This window comes from Lampetra planeri, chromosome 39 (assembly GCF_965212315.1).
Source record: "Lampetra planeri chromosome 39, kcLamPlan1.2.h2, whole genome shotgun sequence".
Taxonomy (NCBI): domain Eukaryota; kingdom Metazoa; phylum Chordata; class Hyperoartia; order Petromyzontiformes; family Petromyzontidae; genus Lampetra; species Lampetra planeri.
Genome location: NC_136145.1, coordinates 9,549,223 through 9,568,268, shown reverse-complemented (window position 1 = coordinate 9,568,268; position 19,046 = coordinate 9,549,223). Strand labels below are relative to the sequence as shown.

Below are 19,046 nucleotides of genomic sequence, written 5' to 3'. Positions count from 1 at the left end.
ACGCACAACGACTCACGAACACACACACTCACTCACGCACAACGACTCACGCACACACACTCACGCACCCACTCATTCATTCACACACAACGACTCACGCACACACAACAACTCACGCACACACACACTCACGCACACACAACGACTCACGCACACACACACTCACGCACACACACTCACACTCACGCACACACACTCACGCACACACACACACACTCATTCACGCATACACACTCACTCACACACACACTCACGCACACACATACCCACACACACACTCACACACGCTCACACACACACACTCACTCACACACACACTCACGCACACACACACTCACACACACACTCAGACACGCTCACACACGCACACACACTCACACACACACTCACGCACACACACCCTCACACACACACTCGCACACACTCACGCACACACATACTCACACACGCTCACACACACTCATGCACATACACTCACACACGCTCACACACACGCACTCACTCACGCACACACACACATTCACTCACGCACGCACACACTCACGCACACACACACTCACGCGCACACTCACTCACGCACACACACACTCACACATGCTCTCGCACGTGGTGCACGCACGCACTCACGCACACTTGCATGTGGTGCACCCTCGCACACAAACACTCACACACGCTCGCACACACACACACTCACGCACACACACACTCACGCTCGCACACTGACGCTCGCGCACACTCACGCACACACACACTCACGCACACACACACTCACGCACACACTCACTCACGCACATTCACTCACGCACGCACACACTCACGCACACACACACACTCACGCACACACACACTCACGCTCGCACACTGACGCTCGCGCACACTCACGCACACACACACTCACGCACACACACACTCACGCACACACACACTCACGCACATTCACTTACGCACGCACACACTCACGCACACACACACACTCACGCACACACACACTCACGCTCGCACACTGACGCTCGCGCACACTCACGCACACACACACTCACGCACACACACACTCACGCACACACACACTCACGCACATTCACTCACGCACACACACACTCACGCACACACACACTCACGCACACACTCACTCACGCACACACACACTCACGCACACACTCACTCACGCACACACACACTCACGCACACACTCACTCACGCACACACACACTCACGCACACACTCACGCACACACACACACTCACTCACGCACACACACATTCACACACACACTCACGCACACACTCACGCACACACACACACTCACGCACACACACATTCACACACACACTCACGCATGCTCTCACACGTGGCGCACGCACGCACTCACGCACACTCACTCGCATGAGGCGCGGGGCTTTCAAATCAAATAGGAGAGTTGAGTCGGGTTGATTCGTCATCCTTGCAGCAGCAGCAGCAGCGGCTTTTGGCTGTTTGCCAAGGAACAGAGATGGTCACCGCATCGCGCACTTTTTAAGGTTCCACGCGGGATCTTTGTCTTTGCAGCGGTGTGCGACAACGGCTGTCAAAACGGCGGGCGCTGCATCGGGCCGAGCCGCTGCGCTTGCGTCTACGGCTACACGGGGGCGCAGTGCGAGCGAGGTGAGTGCCCACCGCGTGCCCTCCCCGGGCACCGTCGCTCGCCCCACGCCGCGTCTCGGTGGTTTTTGTTTCATCTTGCGGCTGAACAAAGGACGCGACGGCGACGACGACGACGATGACGGCAACCGTTGGGGGACTCGGCGTGCCCGTCGTCTCCGCGCGTCGGTCGCGGGCGTCCTGCGTGCACCCCGGCGCCCGCGGGGAGCGAAGCGGCGGCGCTCGGGAGAGATGTATTTATCTCAACCAGGGAAGGGTTCGTCCACACGCTGCATGGTTAGCGGTCGCTGCGCTATCACTGGGCCGTTCCGAAAGTTCCTCCAGGTGTTGCCGCGATCCGATGTTCCTGGCCAGGCCTCCTGGAAAGGCTTCATGTTCTCATCATCATCGAGCGTGATGGTGATGATGGTGCTGATGATGATCTGTGAGCAGCACCAGGGTGAGCGTGGGGCCTCCCCTTGGGCAGAGTGCCTGAGCTATGCGCCGGAAATAGGCCCAGACGTCCATGCCGGATCAGGTCCTCCACAAGCCCAGACGCCGATATTTCACTCATCGGTACCACCTGAGGTGGCCTCACTCTAGCGGTTGCTATTTCTTCGTATGGCCAATATCAGTGAATTATGCATCCTCTGTCTGAAATGAGTGGGGGGTGAGCAGGTAATTCACTCTCATGAGCCGTATAAATTAATCGGTTCTGCGAGATTTTTGCTTCATCAGGTAGTGCAGATTTCTGCTCTGGCCCGCTGTGTGGAATGTAGCAGTGCCAGAATTGGCCCCGGGGCTCCAGTCATTGGCTTCTTGGTGCTTCGTAGAATTTGACGCGTCAGACACAACGGTTGAATCGACAGGGAGGCCCCAAACCTGGACTGAGGCGCGGCCAAACCGACATTCTCTGCTATTAAATATCCGTAGCGCACGTTTACGCAAATAATAGGAAAACAATACAAATCCTCATGCAATTTTTGCAAATACAATCGTGTAAATTGTCCGTGGGGACATTTTCACAACAGCACGCCAAACAGAGGCGGCGTGGCTTTAACACACGGGACACACGGAGACAGAGGAGACGCCGCTCCAAGCCGTCCACAGACACGGGGCGTGACCGGCACCCCGGCCTCCGCACTGGGCACGCGAGCGGGCGGGCGGGCGAGGGCACGCGGAGATTTCATTCATCCCCTGACACCGCGCCGTCCGCTTAAGTCCTCCGAGGAAGGCCGCTCTTCGGGGGAGGGGGGGATTTTCTCTGTTTCTTTTTGTTTGCGCGCATTCCCCCGCCTCCTCCTCTGCCCCCCTCCCTGCCCCCCGCCTCGCCCCCATCACCCGACCCCCCCCCCCCTCTTCATGGTGCCGAGCCAAACTTTTCCTCTCACGTCGCCCCTCTTGCCCATCTTGTTTCTTCGTCCTCTCTCGCGTTTCTTTATCGCCCTACATCCCTCCCTGCGCCCCCCCCCCCGCCTACTCTCTTGGAGGTTGTTGAACTTCTTTCCCACCGTACGTAGCCAACCACGCTGATCGGAGATGCGGGGGAAGGACAACAAACTAAATACAAAAAAGTAGAAATTAGTTTTCAATCTAGATGATGATTTAAAAGTGCATAGCTCCAGTGGCTTCCTAATAGCGGAAGAGCGTTCCAGACGGCCGCAGAAGCGTATCTGAAAGAGTGCGACGCGGTGACCGTCTTTGTTCGATGGTTAGCCAAAAGTCGCTGCGAAGATGACCGTAGTTTGTGTGATAGTTTATGCTCCTTGACGAGATCAGCGAGGTATTGTGGTTATTTTTTGGCAAGCACTTTGTGTGTAATGAGTGCGACCTTATAATGTATTCGTTCGGTAACCGGTGTGTGAGCGTCGACGCCTCTGTTCCATAAAGCGTCGCGCTCGGAGAGTATTCCTCTGGTGATGGGGTCGGAGTAATTTTATGGGAAGGCACAAACGCTGTTTGTAGACTCGTAAAGGCCTCATCTAAACTCTGCAACGAGGAGGCATTAGCCGCCAAACGCTCGGAGCCCCAACTTTTTTCCACAGTGCCCTCCGCCTTCCTGTCTCCCGCTCCGAGAGAAGTTGCTCACCTCCCTGGCGGGATTGCGGGCTACGGTTACAGGGTCAGCAGCAGGGGTGGCTCTGGCGGGAGGTCACGGGGTCGGCCTCCGTGACATCGCACATTCATCGTCGCCGAAGTGACTCCGCCTGGGGGGCCTTGCGTGATCCACCGCTCGCTAACGGCAATGCGCAGAGCGGCGGAGCGAAGCGCAGAGCGGCGGAGTGAGCCGCCGCCGCGGCGCAGAGCGGGCGTCCTCCACACGTGGCGAGGGGGGCCGCTAGGTCGGTCCGCCCCCAACGGCGTGCGGCACCGCGCCGGTCGTGACGCGAGAGACGTTCATGGCCGTGTCGCGTGTCGTCCCGTGTGCGCGGAGCGAGCTCGCACCGCGCCACGCTCGAGCCACGCCGTCCTGCATTGCCCATGCACTGCACTACACCACACTGTACCGCACTGCACCAAACTGCACCACACTGCCCATGCACCGCACTGCACATTCCTGCAGCGCACATTCCTGCACCGCACTGCACCATCCTGTGGCTGGAGCCAGGTTGGGGCGACGCCGCTGGCTCCGCGTGCCAGCGGCACCGACCGCCACGAATCTCCAACACCCAGCAACGGATTCTGTCTGTTCCATTCTCCAGACGTGGAGACAAGAGAGAGAGATTGACCACTCCTCTCACGCAAGCAGCCTCTTCCTACCCCTCCCCCGCCTCGCCCGGTCCCTTGACCCTCGCGAGCTAAAAGTCAGTGCCCCCGAGGGGCCCTGACAACCTCCTTCCCGCCCCCACCACCCACCTCCCCCCCCCCGCTGCTCCCCAGCCCGCAGATAAAGACAATTCCCAAGAGGTCCAATGGATAATTTACTGCACCCGCTCCAAGAGCGTCTCTGTGGCGCGCTCGCCGCTGTGAGCGGCTCCGGCAATGCTCCGAGGGAAATGTCGGCATTAATTTTACAACTCTGATAAACTTCTTCCCGGTGTACCAAACCAAAAAAACGAAATGAAATCCTCCACGGTATTTTTTTTTCTTACTTTTCCTTTTGGCCCATCGAACGGCAAGCCATATAACAAAATAAGAAAAACACACGCTTAAAAGGTGCTTGTATTTTGTGAGGGTTATAGGTTTTACTTTATTAAATGAAAAGATGTGTTCATTGCCGAGTCGTTCTTTGCGAGAACGACCAGCGCCATAAGATTTACTGTCTTGGCATGAGGTAACAATGTACCTCGCAAGCATCAGACAACGAAGAGCGGGAAAAAAACTGCGAGCAGATGCCAAAAACTTCTGGATGTCTCACTTGAGAATGTAGGCCAAAGTTGTTTAAAAAGCGCTCGAAAACCAGACGGCTTTAAAGCGAACGGTGCGTGCATACGAGCGAGCGTGTACGTGGGGAGCGCTGCGGCACAAACCTGGCGACCCCAGTTTGATTCCCTCAGATAACTGAATCGGTCCTGGGCTTCCCCTAGGTCGACTCAGCCTCACGCGAGTACCTGGTGCGGTGTGTACACATCGCCACTAGGGAGACAAAGGCGGCCGGGCGTGGCCACCCACCCCTTCGTGTTTCGTGCTGGTCACGAGGGGGTGCTCGCTAACAGCACTTGCCCCAAGTCTGTTAAAGGCTATATGGGGGGTGTTTGTCTTTGTGTGTACGGAGCTCACATGGCTTACTTAAGCTTGAAAAGAGACATTGATAGATGTGCCCATCTCAGTCGGGTGGGTTTGCCACCATGCCCCCCCCTCCCCACACATCCGCGACTTCTCAAACTGACTGCGCTGTAAGCTCACGGCCGCGCGCCAGGCGAGGCTTTGCACAGGGAGTGACACAGCGCACAGTCGCCGCTGCCGCACGTCGCCCTCGGATCAAGTCCGCCGTGGTCGCGTTCGCAGGAGGCGGGCGTCTAGTCAGGAGGGATTTGTTACTAAAAAACAAGCCGCACTGAGGCATTGGCGCTCATCTCCTGCCAGTGGTGGAAATTCCGCATTGCTCTGCGGCGGGGACGAGCCTCAATCTCCTGGACAGCCGCCGGTGACTTGTAGACAAAGTGGAATCGATTTTATCGACCCACCCCGCTGCAGGGAGGATGGGTTGAGCCAGCTTTGCTGATCGTCGGGTATACTTGAGGTCAAACCCCAAAGTTTAACAAAACCCCAATAATTGGCGGCATCCTGTGTTTAAAACAATCTAGGCAGCGTTCGTTTCTCTGCGTTGGACGTAAATTAAATCTTGTTATTGTTTAGTACAATTAGGGTCGTTGTTTGGAGTATTGCGAGATGAAAATGATTGCCTTTGCAAAGTTCAAGGTCGTTTGCCATCACGATCTTTTTCCTTCTGGGGTTGTTTTGGCCCAGATTAAAGTACGACAGCGACGACCCCTCGTCGCGCTTTGGCAGTGCGCACGGAGCTGACGTGTTTTGCATGGCGGGTAATCTTTTGTAACAGAGGTAAACAATGCTTAACGTGAACTTCACGTTGTGACGCGTCGCCATCGCCGCTGCCGCACAGTGATCTCTCGCTCGAGAAGAGAGAGCGAGAGACTCGCAGGCACGAGGAGGCACCACAGGCGAGCGGCAAGGGCAGCAGCCGGGCGGGCGAGAACCCTTCATCAAATTCCTCCGGCGCGTGCGAGGGGGCAACGCTCTATCCCGTACAGAGTGAACAGGTGTGGTTCGCATATTCGCTGCGCCGCCTTCCCCTGGCCCGCCGACCCCCTCGGCGCTTGTGTCAACAGGGGACGACGCAAGGCGCCCCCCGCCCCCCCCCCCTCCCCGGGTCGACTTTTCCCCGTCGACAGAGACGACGCCGATTTCTGGAGCCGCTTTTTTGCGGCACTTGGGCGCGAGTGTGTCAACCCGCCCTCATGTCCCACGCCGCCAGCAGCGCCTGCAGCTCAGCGCAGAGGAAAACGACGCTGCTGCTGCCGCTGCTGCTGCCGCTGCTGCTGCCGCTGCTGCCGCCGCTGCCGCCGCTGCCGCCGCTGCCGCCGCTGCCGCCGCTGCCGCCGCCGCAGCTGCCGCCGCTGCTACCGCTGCCGCCGCTGCCGCCGCTGCTGCCGCTGCTGCTGCTGCCCAACCAGCAGCCAGCGAAGAACCCCTCGCGCGACCGATGCAGAAGAAGAAAAAAAACCCTCACTGCTGCCATCCACAGCGCTGGATTATGACAGACAGCCACGTGCAGCGTAGCCGAGACCACCACCACTACCACGCGGTTAAAGGTGCAGCTCTGCAATTTCCCTCTCACGCCGCCGCCGCTGCTGGTGGCTGGGCCTGCGCTGAAGAGGGGGGGATTTCCCCCCCTAGTCACCCGTCGGCTCTCGATGTACGAGAAGCGAAGGTTGCCGATGTATGAATCTTCTCTGCTTTCCTCCTCACCTCTCCGTCTCTCTTGAGCCCAACAAAAAAAAAAAGAAAAAATATTTTTTTTTTTTTTTATCAGCTGAGGCCCACTGAGCTATATAGATCTCTTTAGAAGTGACCTGGCCACAAATCATAGCTCAACTAAGTGGCTTACCACGTGGAAAGGTATAGCAGCCAAATAGTCGAAACGCGTGTTTCTAAATGTGGAGGGGAAAACCGGAGGGCCCGGAGAAAAAACCACGCGACCACGGGGAGAGAGACACGCAAACACCAAATATACAGCAGCAGCAGGCGTCAGGGTCGGGATCGAACCCACGACCTCCAGCATACCAGGCGAGGCCGTTAACATCTCCTAGCCACCGTGGCGTCCTCAGTTAGATTCTGTGGGTTCCGTCTCCGGCTCGACGCGGGTACGGTGGAGTCCTCCTCGTGCCGTACGAAGCAGCGGTCGGACCCCCCAGCCGGCGGCGGACTGTGCCGCTCCTTCGCCCGTCCAGCCACCGCCACGGCCGGTGGGAAACCAGGAGTCTCTTTAGACTGGGGGGAAGGGGGGGCATGGTTAATGTTTGACGGTCACGAAGGGGGTGGGGGTTGTTTAACCAAACGTTTGCGTCTCCCACTCCGCCCGTGCGTCTGTCGAGGGGTGCGCGGATGTGGGTTATGATTTAGAAACATATTTTCGTCTCTGGATCTCCTCCCAAGTAAATATGACACGATCATTCATGCTCAACATACACCGGAGGCATGCCACGGCAAAGGGATGAAACAATGACGATACTAAATCAACTACACCGATATGGTAATAGCACCGTTTAGCAGCTCTGCTCGCTAATTGGCTCATTAGAAGTGGTGTCGAAATGCTCCGGGCTATGGATGGAGTTGGCGGATGGCGTGGCAACGACCGAGCCGTGCCGTGCCAGGCTGGGCGGGTCAGGCCCGTGCCGTGCCAGGGTCAGGCCTGGGCCGTGCCGGGCGGTACGTGAGGTGTGAGCGGCGGTGCTGGTCGCCTGCAGCAGCAGGTGCTGCTGTGTGGGACGCCTGCATGGGCGGCGGCGGCACTGTTTGGTTGTGAATCTGTTACATAAACAACAACAAGAATAACATCGTAGTAGCCTCAAAACCATCAATAGGGTCACCGTTACGAATGTCCCTCCAGGTGCCTCTGCGATCCATCGTCCCTGGCCAGGCCTCCTGGATAGGCTTCATGTCCACATCATCATCATCGAGGGCGATAATGACGACGATGATGACGATGACAATGATGACAACGATGACAATGATGACAACGATGATGATGACGATGACAACGACGATGATCCGTGAGCAGCTCCAGGCTGAGTGTGGGGCCTCCCCTCTGGTGGCGAGGAGCGAGCCCACGTGGTCCCGAATCTGAGTTCGAGACCCCGCCACGGTGCGACGTGGAAGCTTCCCAGGTCACTTCGAAGACGAAGCCACGCGCCCCCTGTGCGCACGGTCAGCCGGCTGTGGTGATCGGAGGTGGTCGGTCTCCCTTGCGCGTTGGGGACAAAACGAAAAGCCCCAGTGCGGGGGGAAGTCGCGGCGAGCCCGCTGCTGATCGCCGGCAGTGTCCCCGTCTCATTCTGAGGTAGGTGGCCAACTCATTTTTCCCGCCCTTTTCCCACTTCCGTTCTCGCCACCGCGCGTCACGTGGGCGCGTCATGTGGGCAACGATGACAATGATGATAACGATGACACGTGGGCGGGTCACGTGGGCGCGCAGGGCAGTGCATGGCGCCTCACGTGCGACGAGAGGAGGGACGGCCTGCGGAAGGAGACATCGCAGAGCTACTTGTGAGCAGCGACGGATGATCATCGTAGCAGAAGTCGCTACAAATGTAGCTACGGGCGCCGCACTTTCAAGGGCCCCGTGCTAAACGCTTTCAGGCTATCAATTCCGGTTCAGTGATTCTGCACTTGCTCTATTACCATAGTACTATACTGCCTTCAACTTTTATGAACGACTGGGTGTTTAAGGTTAGGGATTTGTCGTATTATCTGGCTGCATAGCAAATGAAAAAATACAATTACTTTACGATGCAACTTACAAATGTGTGTTTTAATGTTTACATGTTTTTAAAAATTGTTCTCATCGACCTTTGGTGACTGGTTGGTGGCACTCAACCCCACCCCCCCTCCACACCTCCCGCCCCCCTGGCTCCTCCCCCCCCCCCCCCCTCTTGCCTTATATAATATCTTGTTACGAGCAGCTCTTGTCCACTCCAGCAAATTGTTTCTTGCTGTGGCTGTCTCCTAACTGATGACGGAGGCTTGTGCTGCTTCAGAAACGTCTGGATTTAATTTAGTTACTTGCATTTTTATTTTTATTATTTTATTAATTGTATTATTATTGTTTTTATTTTCACCTACCTGACTTTACCGAAAGAACCAAAGAGTATGGATCCTTGCAGTTACGAAAACTTCAAATCTAGAATTTAAGGCCCCTTCATAAAATTTGCTACAGGCCCCGCACGAGCTTAATCCGGCACGGATTCTGAGGTCCCTTGGCAGGCGACCTCTGCAATCCACGCAAGTTTTTGTTGCACAGCGACAAAAGCGAATTGTTCACGATGAGAGCCAGGAGTGCCGCTTAAATGAGGTGAAATGCCGCGCCTGATGTGACGGGGGATTTTTTTGAGCGCTCGTTTTGTCGTCTGAGTTGAGTCCACCGATTCGCTCCGCCCGAGAGCCCAGTTCGGGGGCCTGCGCTTGAGTTTGGCAGCAGTGCCAACGTGGTGGTCTGCCGGTCGTGCCGAGAGGGCCTCGGCAGAGAGATTTGGTGTCTCGATTTAAACTTTTGTGACTGCAGGGATTCATATTCTTGGTTCTTTCGGTAAAGTCACGTAGAAGGGAAATAATCAAATAATAAAAATAAAATATAAAATAAAATTCTCACGACGTTTCGGCCACAACGCAAGCAGCCGTCCTCAGGTGACAAACTAAGGTTGGCTGCTTGCGTTGTGGCCGAAACGTAGTGAAAATTTAATTGTTTTATTTTTATTATTTCCCTTCTACGTGACTTTACCGAAAGAACCAAGAATAAGAGTTGGTGTCGTTCTGACGTCCCCCCTCCGTTGGGCTGACTGTGTGCTCCAGAGTTGTGGGATGCATGGCCACAGTCGCACTCCCGTGCCTCGTGTCTTTCATTCTCCATTCGTGAAGGAGGTGTGTGCATCGGTTTGTTGCTGTTGTTGATGTTGCCACTGATGGTTGCCCCAGCGGCGTCTTCGAGGAGGATTGTAAAACCCAGGAGGTGCGATGTTTGGGTCTCGCGCGAGGCGTCTATTCTGGACGTCCGCGTTGGTCAATCTTGTTCACCAGCGGTCTGGAGGGTCTGGATCGATCAGAGGTTGGCTTTTACCTGGATTCGAACCCAGGCTGTGTGTGTGTGTGAGTGCTTGTATGGGTGGTAGTGTAGTGGTTAGCGCTGTGCTACGAAACCGGCGACCCGAGTTCGATTCCCGCTCACGGCCAACACCGGTGACGATTATCTGAACCGGTCCCGGGCCTCCCCTAGGGCGACTCAGCCTCAAATGAGTACCTGGTGTGGTGTGTAAACATCGCCACTGGGGAGACAAAGGCGGCCGGGCGTGATCGTGGCCACCCACCCCCTCGTGTGCCGTGCTGGCCTTCATAGGTGCTCGCTAAAAGCACTTGCCCCTACAGTCTGTTAAGGCTATACGGGGGATATTTGTCTTTGTGTGGCTTATGTAGGCGCGTATTAAATTTTAATGTCTGTGTGTATGGAGGATTTAAGTTATTTAACTATGTGTGTGCGTATGTAGGCGAGTTATAAACGCGCGTGTGTGTGTGCGTTAGCGTGAGTCAGTCTGGCGGAGTTGGCTGCTTTGTTTTACCCGTGTTGAATGACAGGACTCCCCAGAGCTTCCATTCAAACATAATCACCGTGCTTGCTATTAGCAGCGCTCCCCCCTCCCCGCCTCGCTCCCTTGCTCCACCTCGCTCCACCTCGCTCCACCCCACTCCCGCTCTCCACCTCTCTGCACCTTACCTCACTTTGCACCCCCCCACCCCCCCTCTGCTTTGTCTCGAGTAGTCGTCTCAGACGACACCGCTGCTCAGCTCTGGCTCGAGGCCTCGCTCCGTCCGTTTGTGTCCCAGGCAGCAGCAGCAGCAGGCGCGGTTCCCCTGGGGACCCCCCGCCCCCCCCGGCAACACGGGGCGGGGCGGCTCCTCGCCCGTGAACAAAGACCAACAGCTCAGCGGCGTTGTTTCAAGGCGAGAACACCTCGCGTCGAAAGCGGTTTAGTTCGTCTTGAAACGACGCCGCTGTAATGGTCCCCCCCCACCCCGCACGCGCGTGGCCCGTGGGTCGCGCAACCGGCGGTAGAGGTTCTGTATCGATTGAATGCGGAGAGGCGGCGCTGCGAGGGATCTGCTGGTTGGTGCCGCAGAGCCGCATCGATCGATCGATTATAACGAAACTTATTTTTTTGCTACTTTTTATGTGACCAGGCTAGGCGCACTGAGCTGTGTGCCTCTTTGTCAGATGGAACCTGCCCAGCACAAATGATAGCTCAACGAAGCGGCTTGTCACGTGGAAACGTACGGCAGCCACATACTCCACGCGGCCACGGGCAGAGCGAGACACGCACACTCCAAATATACAGCAGGGGTGAGGGTCGGGACCGAACCCACGACCTCTTATGTGCGAGGCGAGGTGGCTAGCATCTCGCCACCGTGGCGATGACCACGGGACGGACCCGGGCCGTGGGCCGCGCACGCAGGGGCTCCAGCGCGCCGTCTGTGCGGGGGAAACGGCGAAATTGCACCGGGACAAAGAGAACTTATTGGAAACAAAATCTAGGAAAGGAAATTAAACGGGGGGGGGGATGGGGTTTGTTGGGGGGGGCGGGCGGGGGGGGGGGTGCGAGGAGCTGAAACCTTGGTGGCAATTAGCAATTAGTGGCTGTGAGTCTGCAGTAAAAACAGACATTTCATTTGGCACAGGCCGGGTTCTCTGTGTGGCCGCTCCCCTGGGAGCCCAGGTCGGAGGAATGTGGCTCAGACGCTCGCAGTGGAAGTGGGGGGGGGGGTGTTCGCTACCTGCGCGCGTGTGTGTGCATGCGTGTGTGTGCACGCGTGCGCGCGCGTGTGTGCACGCGCGTGCGTTGCCTTCATAGGTGTAACTCGCTAACAAAACTTTCCCCAGCGGTCTGTTTAGGCTCTACGGGGGATCTTTGTCTGGCGACCCGAGCCCGAGTTTGATTCCCGCTCACGACCAAAGTGAGTGGCGAGCATCTGAACCGGTCATGGTGCCTCTCCAGGTTGAAAATGAGTACCTGGTGCGGTGTGTAAAACATCAGCATTGGGGAGACAAAGGCAGCCGGGCGTGACGTTGGCCACCCACCCCCTCGTGTGCTGCGCCGGCCTTCATAGGTGCTACCAGCTAACAACACTTGCCCATACAGTGTGTTAAGGCTACGCGGCGGGGGATCTTTGTCTGTGCGTTGCTCTTTGCGCTGAACGCGTCCGTGAGCGCACAGCGGACTGCGTGTTGCTCTCGTACTGTCGCCGTGCGAGCGTGTGCCCGTGCGACTTGAGGGCAACGTTCTCGGATCTCACGTTGAAGTCGGAGAGGTTTATCACTTGAGGTGTTTGATGCGACTGGCCACTGTGCGATCGCTTACGATATATTGGCGTGAAATACGACCGTATCAGAAGATTTAGTTTTAGTGTCCTGATCGTTCCATCGCATTTTATTAAACGTTTTTTTTCCTTATGTTTAAAAAATTTAGAATTTAGTTTTCCATCTTACATTTTCTTATTTACTCGCTTTTCTGAGCTGAGAAATGTACCGTCGCCCAGCGACGGCGCTGCGATTAGCATGCCGCACTACGGAGCCGGCCGCCTGAGTTCAGTTTACCATTCACGCTCTGATGTTTGCGGCGAGTCTTACATACACCTGTCCCGCCATGGGAACGTGGAATTTCCACCACCGACTAGGGGGCAACACAACAGGAGATGAATGTGCGTTGAGGCACGAACGCGTATTCGAGCAGAAAATCGCTCTGATTTTTTTATACTCCCTGTCAACCCTGGCAGCTCCCGGGGTCACGCGACGGCGCTGCGATTAGCATGCCGCACTACGGAGCCGGCCGCCTGAGTTCAGTTTACCATTCACGCTCTGATGTTTGCGGCGAGTCTTACATACACCTGTCCCGCCATGGGAACGTGGAATTTCCACCACCGACTAGGGGGCAACACAACAGGAGATGAATGTGCGTTGAGGCACGAACGCGTATTCGAGCAGAAAATCGCTCTGATTTTTTTATACTCCCTGTCAACCCTGGCAGCTCCCGGGGTCACGACCTGTGCTCTTAACAGCACCACTCCCTCACACTCGGAGGATTTCAAACAGAAGTAGCGGGACAACTTCATTATTTTACCAGCGTGGCAACCCCCCCCCCCCCTGCCGTAACCCCGACATCAACGATGAACTCAGAGTGGGAGGTCCAACTGCCACTGGAGGTGTCCCGCTCACACCTGCGAGCCGCCTCGCATCAGCCGTTACCAGGCCTCGCACATGCTCGCAATTACCCACCTTTGTCCTGGGGGCGCGTGAGACCCTGACCTCTCTTACCGTGCCACCGCCCCCCACATACCCCCCCCCCCCCATGTTGCCCCCTCACCACCCGTCTTCGTTACGCACCGCAGCTCCTCGATAGCACGGCCCACCGTCGGCAGAGGTCGACTTTTGGTTTTGATGCCGAGGGACACGGGGGAAATAACCTCCCAGGGTCTGACCCCCACGCCACCTCCCTCCCTCGCTCCCTCCCTCGCTCCCTCCCTCTCTGCCTCCCTCCCTCGCTCCCTCCCTGCTTCCCTCCCTGCCTCCCTCCCTTTAAGCGCCGAGTTTGAGACGCCCCCGGCCAGTCCCGAGGACCAATTAAACTGCCAGCATGTCGGGGATCGTTAACCCCGGGGGCATGGATATTGATTACACGTGGAGGCAGCTGGTGCGCCGTGAGCCCCCTGCCCGGTGCCGCTTCACGCGTCGGCCCGTGCGGCTCTGTTCAGCGCTCGCGCCGCGCGGCATCTCGAGCCGGCCCCCGGGCTCGGCGCGCGCTGTAATTAGCCGCCCCACTTTGTGTTCCGAGGGATTCCGGGGGAATTCCATTACGAAGCACGAACTAATACGGGACATTTTAAAACAAGTTTTGTTAAAAATAATAATCGTGTCCTTTAAATGGAAACACCCCCGCCCACGTGTTTGACTCAAGACGAAATCTTTATTTATTTTGACGCAGGGAATCTATTTCTGCGCGCGCTCGTTGAGCGCTGTCGTTGCGCGGAGTCGGCAGCCGTGGCTGACCGCGCCGTTACTTAAATATTTTTGGAACGTGAGCTCTGCGGAGACGTGCACCAGAAGGCTGTTTCGTGAACATTTGCTAGTTATGGGAAAACTTGCAAATTAAAAAAAACTCAATCGTGAGACATCTTAGCGTGCGCAAAAACTGAACGCGTCCGTTAATAACACTGGTGTGTGTGGCCTTAAAAGAAAAACAAATAGGCGACGTTATGAACAATGGTCCCTCTTCGTAGCACATGAATAGAGAGGCCAGGGAGATTGAGTAAATCGTTTTTGTAGCGGAGCCTGTATACCATGGCACCCTGATAATTAAAATAGAGTTAATAATAATCAGGGTTGAAGACCTCCCTTTTATGCCACGCGGCTTTAAAACAATTCCATGTAATTACATGTTTCCTTGATGAACAGTTAATTGAATTGGCTGATGAATAGTTACCCATCGAGCCCCGGGGTGTGAAGTTCAGGCTCCAACTCTTTTTGTCTGTGCACCGCTGACAACGCAGCAGCAACAGCAGCATCACGAGATTATTAGTTGAGCTTTCATAGGCCTTGCCCATCCGTCATGAATGCACACCGGAATTAACCGAGTGGCGTCTTGGATTTGCTTTTGGACTCCGCAAGGCACGCACACATTCGACCGCCGGAGGTTTGTGGAAAGTTTATGGCAATAATTTTAAATGACATCCAGTAGCCTTAGTGTCCCAAGGGCCCAAGTCGAGAATGCAACAAAAAACTGCTTACAAAATTTCCTCAAATCATGTTCGTGGCAAACCCTGGGGAAAGTATTTTAATTTTAGCCGCAGTTTCTGGTTCAGAAAAGAAAATATTATTGTGAATGTGGTTTCTCTGTGTGTACGCCTGCACGTGCGTGCGGGCGTGTGTGTTGCTGTAAATGTATTTATGTACAAATCAGCGGCGTGTGTGCGTGTGTGTGGGGAGCGGCGGTGCTACGGTTAGCGCGTTGCGCTGCGAACCCGGCGACCCGGAATTCGATTCCCGCTCACGGCCACCAACACCAGTGACGATTATCTGAATTGGCTCTGGGCCTCTCCTAGGTCGACTTGGCCTCAAATGAGGGTGTGATGTGTGCTGGCCACCTGCCCCTCCAGTGCTGTGCAGGCCTTCATAGGTGCTTCCTAGACAGCACTTGCCCCAAGAGTCTGTTGAGGCAATATGGGGGATTTTTGTCTTTGTGTGCATGTGTACATGTTTAACGTTGTGGTGAATATACCGTGTGTACACCACATACGTTAGCTACATTTGAACTACGCAACTGAAAAGTTGCGCGCAACAAAAAAATTCTGCCCCGTGCGAGAATTTCCCTGAAAAGCAAAGCCAACATCTGAGCGCCACCACACGCGGCGTGAGAAGTGTCCGTCGCGCGTCTGGGCGAGGCGACGACCGTGTCCCAGACTCGACTAAAAATGGGTAAATCTCATCCTCATCGGCGGTGGCGACACCGGTCACGTTTTCCATGCCCAATTCGAACCGACCGCTTGCCGCCACTTGAATTGGGTGCCGGGGGATTTGTATTTGCCGCAAGCTCGGCGGTCGCTTCCGACGGTCGAGTTCGGTGACGCGCGGGAGGAGGGAGCGCCACGTGGGCCGCCCTAGTCAGCGTCGGGGCCTCTCGGCATCGCCTCCTGCAGCCAGGTACCAGGTGGTCGTCTCGCGTCAGACGCCGATGGGGGGGCCCTTCTCCTGCCGCGGGCTAGACGGAGTTGCTTTAAAAGTAAGAGCGCTCGCGAGTGCGCCAAGTGGCTCGACCTGCAGTCCCGCCCCGTTCAAATATTTTTGGATCGTGTCCACGGCCCGTCGAACGTGTCTGGCCCACACCTCCATTGGCGGTGGTTGCACAGGGGAGTTTCTTCTGCGTTCCTTCCGAAGAGCGAAAGTGCAGTGGGATTCCTGGGTTTCGATTCTGACTTCCTGGGCAATTGTCCCGATGCTTGACGTAATATTGAAGCAAAAACGCGGAAACCAAATCGCTGCTACTGTCGGTTTGGGTGTTTGTGAACTCGCCGGTGTGAGGTAAACAATGACTATTGGCACGTTAAAAAGCCGAAACACCAAACACGCGTGAGAATCTCAACGGGTTGGCCGTGTCGGGTGGTGGAGGGTCTTCAGGACGCCAACGTCGGGCCGGACCATTACGTGGCCGAACACGGACTGAGGAACCATCTCCTATGAATTGTAATATCTGCTGCGGCAGTGTGCGCGTCGAGTTCGCCGGAGACCAAGGACGTAGACCCAAAACGGCCCTCTCGGCTTGGGGGGGACCGCCCTTGCGCCACGTGTCGCTTGGTAGTGAAAAAATACGTGAAATAAAAATAATTTACAAATATTACCAAAAATTGTGATGATTAAAATAAATCATTAAAACTAAACCGGCACGTGCAAATTCTGAATCTGGGCCGTCGGCCTGCCGCTCTGGGTGCTGACGAGAGGGCGAGCTCTGGGGCACAGCAGTGGGGCGTCTCGCTGGCAGGCTGGAGATCGCGGCCTGCTTGCGTGTTCCCACCCCGCACGGAAATAGCACAGGCGAGGTTTTTGTGCTGCGGAGAAAAGGCAGGGATTAGAGTCGCCTTCAAGGAATCCGGCTCACATCAAAGGGGCCTCGCTCGAGTCTACCATCTGCTGAGGAGGTGTCTTTGATGTACAAAATAGTTTTTCTTTAAAATTCCATGACCGTCCTTGACGGATTTTGTAATGCACAACTCATCGTATTTCATATGCGAGCCCCGAACGGGCCGCCACGATCTTTGCTGTGGTAACTGCACGGATAATATCCACGGATGTGCTTTTACTTCACATTTCCTCTTGTCTTTTGGGCTCGTGTCTGCGTTCAGGCAGACGGAGGGGCACGTAGCAGTGCCCGGGTCCTTGCCACGAGTCAGATCGCGCCGTGGTTTCTTATGACGTGAAATGTGTAATTATACTTTAGCGTGTGGCAATAAGTGCGAGGTCTGATGGCCACGAGAGGGCTTCAGGAGAGAGTTCGTGTAGCTTCGCTCTTCCTCCTCCGTTGAACGAGCGTAGACCACGGTGGGTTGACTACATGGTCCAGAGTTTGGGTTGCATGGCCGTCATCGGCCCGTTGACGATGTCCCGATGCGGTTGATGGCTCCACCAGCGTCTCCGAGGAATGTTGAAAGCCAAGAGGGGCGATGTTTGGGCCACGAGTGAGGTGTTTGTTGGAGACGTCTGCGTTGTTGCAACTGTTCACCGGTGTCCTTCCGGATTTGGGTGAGATTCTAGGACTTGTGTCGGTGGCGAGGTCTCTTGAGACTTCCATCTCGCGGGGAGGCCTTGCTGCCCGTAGTGGCAGAAGCAAGACATTTCAGCGCTGAACACCACCTTCCACAGAGTGTATAGGCGCACACAAAGACAAGATCCTTGTCTTTGTGTGTGCCTATACAGACTGTTGGGGCAAGTGCTGTTAGTGAGCACCTATGAATCGGCACGGCCCATGAGGGGGGTGGGTGGCCAGCGCCACGCCTGGCCGCCTTTGTCTCCGCAGTGTTCATGTTTTAATGCACACCGCACAAGGTACGCATTTTAAGACTGAGTCGACTTAGGCGAGGCCCAGGACCGGTTCATAAATTTGTCACCGATGTTGGCCGCGAGCGAGGAATCGGATGGCCGGGTCCGTGGCGCATTACGCTAACCATTGCGCCACCGCTCTGCACGATATACACAAAGGCAAAGATCCCCCGTATAGCTTGCAACAGACTGTTGGGGCAAGTGCTGTTAGCGAGCACCTATCAATGCCAGAACGGCACACGAGGGGCTGGGTAGCCAGCACCATGCTCGACCGCCTTTGTCTCCCCAGTGGCGATGTTTTTCACCGCACCAGGCACTCATTGAGGCCGAGTCGACCTAGGGGAGGCCCAGGACCGGTACAGATAATCGTCACTGATTTTGGCCGTGAGCGGGAATCGAACTCGGGTCGCCAGGTTCGTCGCGGAGTGCGCTAACCGCTCAGTTTAACACGCTCCCACACACACACGCACACACAGGTACACATGCATCCACTCGCGTAGTGGTTGCTTAAAGGCTGGTGTAGGCTGGGGGGCAGGGTGGTTTTTTGGGGTCCGTCCGTCCATCACGCTGCCCCGACAGAGTAACTAGAAAAACACTGTTTCTTTTGTTCCCGTCGGGCACTCCTCTCTCTCTCTCTCTTTCCCTCCCTCCGCAGAACTTGGTGCACAAAAGCGAGCAAAGCGGACGCGAGAGGCTGCGGCCCGCGCTAGCTTCAGCGGTCGCGCATGCAGATTGCGCCGCTAAGCCTAGCGCACGAATGAGGCCACCGCGCTACGTACAAGCGAAACGATGGGGACTTTGCCAAACGACCGCCGCCGACGCCCTCCCGGTTAAACGCGCCGGTCGCGTGCCGCTGCTGGCCCGCGCTTTTTATTTTTCGGATTTAAAAACAGAATAGTTTTTTAAGCGGTAAAAAAATACGCTTTAATTTGAACTTTGTAACAAAAAAACCGTCGGAGAAACTCACGGCGGCCGAATTGGACGAGAGAGGGAAATGTTGGCAGCGCTTTTGATTTTGGTTTAACTCTACGGTTTTTTAATTTTGCTTGGTTCGGGGAGGATGGAGGAAGGGTTCCGAGGGCCTTTTCTCTGCGCGTGGTAAACGTGCGTGCCAGATGCC

At 55.8% G+C, this 19,046-nt stretch overlaps 1 protein-coding gene across 1 annotated transcript in view; it reads left to right on the top strand.

Annotated features, from left to right (window-relative positions):
- Positions 1 to 19,046, top strand: part of LOC144731604 (fibrillin-2-like) — a 129,568-nt gene that overhangs the window by 9,284 nt on the left and 101,238 nt on the right. The window contains exon 5 of the mRNA XM_078612782.1: positions 1,546 to 1,641. Coding sequence (XP_078468908.1) covers positions 1,546 to 1,641 — 96 coding nt within the window. The remainder of the gene's footprint in view (positions 1 to 1,545; positions 1,642 to 19,046) is intronic.